General features: G+C 43.9%; 1 protein-coding gene across 2 annotated transcripts in view; it reads right to left on the bottom strand.

The window, feature by feature from the left end:
- LOC125310465 (copine-8-like) overlaps positions 1-8,632 on the bottom strand; it is a 155,507-nt gene extending 146,875 nt beyond the window's left edge. For both annotated transcript variants that reach the window (XM_048267924.1, XM_048267925.1), the window contains exon 1: positions 8,318-8,632. In XM_048267924.1, coding sequence (XP_048123881.1) covers positions 8,318-8,415 — 98 coding nt within the window. In that variant the 5' untranslated portion in view covers positions 8,416-8,632. The remainder of the gene's footprint in view (positions 1-8,317) is intronic.
- Between the last annotated feature and the right edge of the window lie 550 nt (positions 8,633-9,182).

Raw genomic sequence — 9,182 nt, 5'->3', positions numbered from 1 at the left:
AATAATAGCCGCTTATTGTTACGTGGTAGCAAATCATGTTATCAAAGAGATAGACGTAATGTAGGAATGCACACAGATATATTGCAACAGGTAATGGTGTAGGCCTATCTGACGAAGACCTGAGTGGTGGTAACGTCATACTTGAACACTGGGCGCAAAGAAGACTATCCTCACATTTTTCCCTTTGCAACTGTCAAAGAAATCCCATGAACACGGGAAGGCCTAGGGTAGCCTATACTGTACATCAGATAGCCTAAAGATTAGGCCCCTCTGCATAGCATTCGGTGCAGTAGTTACAGCATGCAGTAATTTCAAAACTGACCTTGATCTAGCTTAGTTTGGCTATTTAAAGCTACTTTATTGCCAAAACACAACACAATGTAAATTAACTATAACAATCAATAAAGGATTTAATCACACAAAGTAGGCCTACTATTTTACTGACTATAAAAAATAATAATTATGTAGGAAGTTTAGAACCCAGAATTGACCTGCACACTACAAAAGTGCATTGAATTTAACACAAATGACTCAATACACTTGGAGGAGGTATGAGTCCTTTCTTTTTCAGATATCTTAGGATTTCGCCGTAGTATCGTTTCAGTATCGAGCATCGTGATATTTATGGCTGGTATCGTATCGAAGTCATAATTTTGGTATCGTGACAACACTACACATTTGTCTTGTAGTGTGTGTGTGTGTGTGTGTGTGTGTGTGTGTGTGTGGTGCACCCGAGGACGATTACACTGATCCCTGACCCTGGTTGTGGCTAGTCTGGCAAGACAAGCGAAATTAAAGAGCTTGGTAACTTGGTAACTGTGCAACAGGTCTCATTGTCGGTGAAGTGTCTTTCTCAATGAAACTTGTAGGCTAATAGTAAAGACATGTTATTCCTCTTTAACAGCCTGTGCAGACTACTGTACACGATTTTTTTTGTCTTCCACAATGATCTTTGACGATTGACCATGTCAGACTAGGCAATCAGAGAACCACACAATCGTGCCACGTCTTGGGCGTAAGATTGGCCACATTACAAGATCATGTAGCCTATCCATCGTAGCAATGTCACAATGACACACACACACACAGATAGACACAGACACAGACACTAGATCTCAGGCAACACACACACACACACACATATATTGACACAGACACTACTGTAGATCTCAGGCAACACACACACACACTCACAGACAGACACAGAGACTAGATCTCAGGCAACACACACCCACACACACACACACACACACACACACACACACACACACACATTAATATACACACACACACACACACACACACACACCACAAACATCTTACACTTTTTTTTACCAACTTCTCAAGGCCCAAAAAGCAGTGAAACGTTTATGCTAAACAGAAGCTTCCCAATCGTGAAGTTCTAACTGCATCACAACAGAGATCAAGAGCAGAATGATGTCACATTCCCAATTGTGAAGTTCTAACTGCATCACAACAGTTGTTCACTTTCCTCCAAAGCAAAGATTCTAGAGCGCTACGCTCCGCTCTAGAATCTTTGATCCAAAGCGACGTACCACAATAACATTAAACATTATCATCAAAAGTTAACAATTCAAAGTAGTCACATGGGCTGTATAAAAACACTAATAATAGGAATAGACTAAATATTTAAACAACAACCATAAACAAATACAAACAAAGACATTACAAGGAGAACTAGTGATTTTAGTCAAGTCAAGTCAAGTCAGTTTTATTTGTATAGCGCATTTAACGTGCACAGAGTGCAACCCAAAGCGCTCCACATATAGGCTAAGACATTGTCATTGACACATAGACTAACAAAGACAATAGCAGACGGAGCGGCGTAGTCGCCAGCGTACCCGTGACACCAAGACATAGAACTACATTTAAGAAATAACAAACGCAAAAGATGCCGGACGGAGCGGCGTAGTCGCCAGCGTACCCGTGACACCAAGACATACAAGACAGACAACAAACAAATTAATAAAATAAATAAAAATTAAAAATAAAATTAGTCCAATTTCCAACCGGCTGAAAATGTCCAAGGGCAATGATGACTCGTGTGAAACTGCGCACAGCTGTGTCTCCACAACCGATGCAACGCCAACAAAGTTCTTTACACTTACTGGCAGTCTGGAAATAACGTGAACGTTAGGCCTTGTTATAGTCTGGATATCACTGGAAGCATAACAGTCCGAAGTCATGGGCGATCTTGTAGATCAGCAACTCGGTGGACTTTTAACAGCGACAGTTTGTTGGTCCGTAATGCAGAGTTCTTCAACGTTAACATTAACGTTGGTCTGCTCAATCCAGACTCCAGGCAGTTGGCATGGCAGCTCACTGGTCAGAAACAGCTCGGCAGCCTCAGCAGATCTTTCTCAGAGTAGCTTCAGCTGCTGTCCCGAGAAATCCCCTCGACCAGACAGTGAAGTGCAGCACCGGCTCACAGATGGATGGGAAGGATGTAAGAGGCCCAGGGCAAAAGCTAGCCATAGCAAGCTCCCAATGGACAGACGTTAACAACATCAGCCGACTTCAAAGCAGTAAAAAGGACTAAGACTATCAAAAATAACGTAAATAAAGAGAGAAAACATTTAACTAGACAAATCAATACAACAAATAAACGTGACATTACATAAAATTACGAACATTACATAAAAACAAACAAAAACATGATGCCAGACGGAGCGGCGTGTCTCGCCAGCGTCCCCGTAACCTAGCAACGATTTTAGATACTGTAAACAGATGAGTCTGTAAACTGGTATTATATATGGTGAATAGAAATATGGTGTTTGCTCACTTCACAAATGACAGGCCAATATTTATGGACTATTTGTGGAAAGCTGACATATTCAGCAGCGTAAGTGCATGGACACACACACACACACACACACCTAAATCACCGGCTGTGTGTCCTCAACTTTGTGTCTAATGACTGGAAATTCTGTTGACATCAGAAACATAACAGAGAAAATGTTTCCAAACAAACATTCCCAATTCGCCAATGACTGTAGTGTCTGTCTGTGTATGTGTGTGTGTGTGTGTATGTGTCTGCAGTCACCTTAGCTGACCAAACCCCAGTCTGTGGTCTCTGAGTGATGAAGTCACAAGACAAGCAGACACAGGCTGCCTGTGTACTTTAGCCTACTGCCTGTGTGTGTGTGTGTGTGTACTTTTGACTACTGTGTGCCGTAGGCTGTTGCTGCTGTGTGTTGCGAGCTGCTAAACTTTAGGAGACTTTGATTGATTGCTGTGTTTTAATCTGCTCTATGGAGCTAACTCAGAAGATCAGAAGAGACCTTTGCTTGAATAGCTGAGGTAACATAATGTGTGAGTGATTATGAAACGAAGGCTCAGTGTGTGTGTGTGTGTGTGTGTGTAACCACCGGCCTGCTATTGTCTGGTGAGACCCACTGATTGGCAGTGGAGCTCCGATAACCCCATGGGAGTTAAAGTGTGTGTGGGACTTTGTGTGTGTGTCTCTGTGTGTGTGTGTGTGTGTGTGTGTCTGGGAGCTAGGGTATTGATCAGCAGCAATTGCTTGCTCCTCAAATCAATTCCATCACAAAGTCCAAAAGAAAGTGTGTGTGTGTGTGTGTGTGTGTGTGTGTGTGTGCGTGTGCGTGTGTGAGAGAGAGAGAGAGAGAGCGAGAGTGAGAGAGAAGAGTGAGAGGGAGAGAGGGAGGGAGGGAGAGAAAGAGGGAGGGAGAGAGAGTGGTCACTGCCAGACAGGAAAGGTTGAGACAGAGGAGAACTTCCTTTCTCACTGTGGGAAGTATACAGAATTAAGAACCCTTTTCTGTGCTTTTTAAACCAACCACCTTCAGTCCTTCACAAACATGTCTTTTCCTCTCAGGACTGGGACCTTCAGCTGCTTTAACAGGAAAACATATTTGTTTACAGTATGTTATGGTTATGTTTTTAGATGTATTTATTTATTTAATGTTTCTATAGAAACAAACATATAATGTCTGTATTATTCATATGTAGTTCATTAATACACAAATAAAATTAATGTTTATATCAATATATTTTCCTGTAATATCTAGCACTGTATTTGAGTTTACATGTATGTCTATATACAGTGCATCTACCTCTGTCTACAGTATCCAGTGTATTATTCATTTTATCCTTTGAAGGGCTGTTTGGCAATACAAAGTCCTTGTTTGCTATCATGCCAATAAAGCACTTTCAATTAGAGAGAGAGAGAGAGAGAGAGAGAGAAAGATGGAGGGAGGGAGAGAGAGAGAGATAGATTCTTTCTTTCTGTTGATGAGGGCCTCCTAAAAGTGTGTAAACATACAGTACTCTGACCTCTTGTCATATCAGCAGAGCGTCAGCAATAAACACCACATAGTGCATCCTGTTGCTCTCCAGCCAAACACACCACATAGTACATCCTGCTGCACTAAACACATCACATAGTACATCCTGTTGCTCTCTAGCCAAACACACCACATAGTACATCCTGTTACTCTAAACACACCACATAGTACATCCTGTTGCTCTAAACACCACACAAAGTACATCCTGTTGCACTAAACACACCACATAGTACATCCTGTTGCTCTAAACACCACACATAGTACATCCTGTTACTCTCCAGCCAGACACACCACATAGTACATCCTGTTTCTCTCCAGCCATAGACTGATTCAGTGAATCCACACCAAATCCAACCCATAGCCAGAGACCTGCATGTGAGGCCGCATCATCAAACACTGCATTCTCCAGAGAGCACCCATACTTCACTAAGTAAGGACCTGATTAGGACAAAGCCTACTTACTGCCTGTGGATGCTAATAGAGGTAGCCTAGCATGTACAGTATGCACAGAGCACTGTGTAGTGCGTAGGGCCCTCTCTGTGTGTCCTATGTAGGTCACTAGTGTGCTGTTGTGAAGAGAGCCTGGTGCTCAGATCGCCTCCTCCCTGGGGGTCCACCAGTGTGCAGTGGCATTACTAATGTCAGTCTCTCTGATCCTACACACACACACACACACACACACACACACACGCACACAGACACACATACACACACACACCTGTGGAGTCACACAGGCACACTGGTGGCAACACCACACAACAGAGCAGAGCACGCTACTGCAGGGGTAAACATGGAGCCTGGGCAGACCTGCCTAACACTGTTATGTACACACACATCCTGAAGGATGGGGGGAACACACATACACACACACACCCACACCTCCTGAAGACTGAGGAACACACCAACGTACACACACACACACACACACACACACACACACACACACACACACACACACACACACATCCTGAAGGATGGGGGGAACACACACACTCTCACACACACACACCTCCTGAAGACTGAGGAACACACCAACGTACACATACATACACACACACACACACACACACACATACACCTCCTGAAGGTTAAGGAACACAAAGACGTACACACACACACACACACACACACACACATCCTGAAGGATGGGACACACACACACACACACACTCTCTCACACACACACACCTCCTGAAGACTGAGGAACACACCAACGTACACACACACACACACACACACACACACACACACCTCCTGAAGGTTAAGGAACACAAAGACGTACACACACACACACAGAGACACAGATTAATCGACTATGAAACAACATTTACAGCTTTACACATAATACTGAGGAACTCACACACACCTCTTGAAGAATGAGGGACACACACACACCTGGACACTGGGGAAAACACACACACACACACACACACACACACACACACACACACACACACACTTCCTGAAGGCATTACTGAACAAGATCTCCAATCAACACTAGGGGAGAGCTTACTGTAGTTCCAGGAACAGCATTGATAAGGAATGTAGTCTGGCTTTCACCAGACCAAGCTCAATTTGTTAAGACTGAACATTGGTCTGGGGAGTCCGCTATGTATTTTCTACTGCACAAGAGGCGTGATCAACGGGCATAGTTCAAATGACTCTGTACGCAATAATTGGATAGTCATTCACCAATCTGACCAACGAACCGGGTGACGTTTGCAGAGCGACGCGAAAACTCCAGGCTCTCCCACTATAGTCATCGTTCCTGCCAATAGCGCGCCAGGTGGATAAGCCAGCTTGTGATTGGTCCTGGCAAAATTGTAACGGAAGCAGCCGAAAAAGATGCAGAGGTTCCCAGCCTGAGCTGCAAAAAAAAAGTAATCGCTGTCAGATAAGGAACGCACAGGCAAAGGGTTTGGTACCCAGGAACAGCACTGATAAGGAACGCACAGGCAAAGGGTTTGGTACCCAGGAACAGCACTGATAAGGAACGCACAGGCAAAGGGGGCGAGAGAGAGAGAGAGAGTAGAGATGAAGAGAGAGAGTAGAGATGAAGGGAGAGAGAGTAGAGATGAAGAGAGAGAGTAGAGATAAAGGGAGAGAGAGTAGAGATGAATGGAAAGAGTAGAGATGAAGGAAGAGAGAGTAGAGATGAAGTGAGAGAGAGTAGAGATGAAGAGAGAGAGAGTAGAGATGAAGGGAGAGAGAGTAGAGATGAAGTGAGAGAGTGCAGAGATGAAGGGAGAGAGAGTAGAGATGAAGGGAGAGAGTAGAGATGACGGGAGAGAGTAGAGATGATGGGAGAGAGTAGAGATGAAGGGAGAGAGAGTAGAGATGAATGGAAAGAGTAGAGATGAAGGGAGAGAGAGTAGAGATGAAGGGAGAGAGTAGAGATGACGGGAGAGAGTAGAGATGAAGGGAGAGAGAGTATGAAGGGAGAGAGAGAGTAGAGATGAAAGGAGAGAGTAGAGATGAAGGGAAAGAGTGTAGGTCAAAGGGAGAGAGAGTAGAGATAAAGAGGAGTGAAGAATCTGACGCCACGTTCAGGAACAATAACAACACGCCAAGAGAGTGTAACCTACGTACAGGAGTCATAACAACACCAACAGACAGAGCGCACATTCAATTACAAGGGGAGAGTATGTTCAAGGGCCATTCTTTAGACTTTTTAATTATGCAGTATATTAATTGTACTCTCTTGACTATGAAAGTCGAGCTAAACAATTTCAATGGGCATACAGTAACTTTCAAGTAGCCTACTACATTTGTATCTTCCATCCTACAGAGTTTGGCCAGGTTAGGAATATTACTTTTTAAAGTAGCCTAAGCCCAAACATGTCTTCCAAGATCAGGCAGGAGTTAGTTTTGGGACCTAAACCTTAGAGAGTAAAATGTGAGATGGGGTGGCAACGACTTTCCTGGATTAGTCTGATTTGACTCAGCATGACCCATATTCAAAAACAATTCAACGTGTCAAATAAAGACAGGTGCCCAGACCTAGACCTGCTGCTTAAAGTCCGTTTGTAACAGATGCTCTGGCAGGGCAATCTCTTACTATCACCCTCCACGCTAAACTGAATGATACACATGGCTCCAACCAAGTGGCATTACGTTTTATCTGCTTGCCTACCCCACATGTCTAGAAAACAATATGGGAAATACAGCAAGTAGTCTTTACAGGCCGGAGCCGAGGGTGTACAGCGGAGACTAGGCTACGGCCGGGGAAAAATGGGGTTAAACTCCGCACTGCCTTCCGATACTGGAAATCACGTCTCGGGGGACAGAGGGGTTTTAACCCGTGAGTAAATCCGACACTTAGCCTCCGACAGTTTTGGCTTCACGGTCACACAACGACGGAATCCAATTTCACTGTCAGCAACAGGGAATCTTTTTGTAGCGGTCATTCGTCACTGCTTGAGTTGCTCACTCGAGCAGGGTTCAGAAACGTCTCAAACGTTATGTCAACAATGTCTTACAGAACTCGTGACCACATTCACACCAGGAGATCATCAAATCAAGGTGGTTAACAACATTTAGCGGTTTCTTTACTCATTAGATCATTACATTAGATAATGCTTGGTGTAAAGGGTGTAAAGCCAAGCCAACCAACAGACCACAAAACACAACAAAGCCAACAGACCACAAAACACAACACTCAAACGATGTTACGTTAAACTACCATAACTGTCAGATTAGATCAGCTACTTGCTTCACCACAACAACACACGCCACTGGGGCGTATTTCTTTTCATTTTAGTATTAAATACACAACTTTGAAGACTTTTTTGCAAGAAGTGTTATTTTCGAAAGTATGAGGAATTAGAGAAAATGTTTTGGAATGACATGAACTGTCTCAACTTTTTTGGTTGGGTCGTTCGCCAGCCTACTCCAAACGCATTCCTGGCGTTGTCGCATATTTTCTCCGTAGTGCTCAGAAGAATGAGACACGCGCTCCAGATATGGGTTAATTCGAGCCATTCCCTTACCTGCAAGACACAGTGATTTCAACTTTCGTGGCAGGAATAGAAGTGTTCAGCGAGTCGAAGTCTCCTATCGACGCCATGTTCAGGAAGCTGTTGTTCATTGTGGCAATATTTTGTCCAGCCCCTTTTTGGCAACAAAAAAAATGTAGATGAAAAAAATTACACCAGCACCTTACGGGACCACTGCATGTGGACGAGAATGCGAGCGAGCTTCTTCCTGCCCACTAGCGGAGAGAGTGTGATGTCATTCACAGCATAGGAGCTGAGTGTCCGTTGACACCGCTGTGGCACGCTCTGCGCTACTGGGGCGAATGAGAGAGTGAAGTCGCGCCAAGCAAATTATTAATGTGTGGGAAAGTGGTGGGAGATCTCAGAGCGCCACCGTCAGCGCTGTGTGCGATCGCGCGCGCCCACTCCAAACTAAGCACAGTGCCTGACTGAGGAGGGGGCATGTTATCCAGAGCGTCGCTAGACCCCTTTTTGAACCCCAGTATTGAACTGTTGTGCCCTAGTAAATAAATTTGTTCAGGTTTTTAATCCCTGTATCTTACTTGGTAGCCTATCATCATCATCATTATTTTTTATGATTATGATTATTATTGTTATTATTATTGTTATTATTATATTGATAATTATATTATTAACGGGAATAGAATGGTATAGCCTATGTCTTTCGATCCGCATTGCCAAGCAACCCAAACTAGACCTAACCCAATAAAAACAACCCAAACTAGACCTAACCCAATAAAAACAGACACACCTTGTGCTCAAACCACATGCAGTGCATGTCTGTGCTAGCCTAGAAATCTACAGTAGACGCACCCTAGCGGCGGCAAATTAATTTGCTCAGCCTGTACGTCTAGTATCA

This window comes from Alosa alosa, chromosome 17 (assembly GCF_017589495.1).
Source record: "Alosa alosa isolate M-15738 ecotype Scorff River chromosome 17, AALO_Geno_1.1, whole genome shotgun sequence".
In the NCBI taxonomy this organism is placed as follows: domain Eukaryota; kingdom Metazoa; phylum Chordata; class Actinopteri; order Clupeiformes; family Clupeidae; genus Alosa; species Alosa alosa.
The sequence above is the reverse complement of the archived record's forward strand: the minus strand, read 5'-3'. Positions and strand labels throughout refer to the sequence as shown.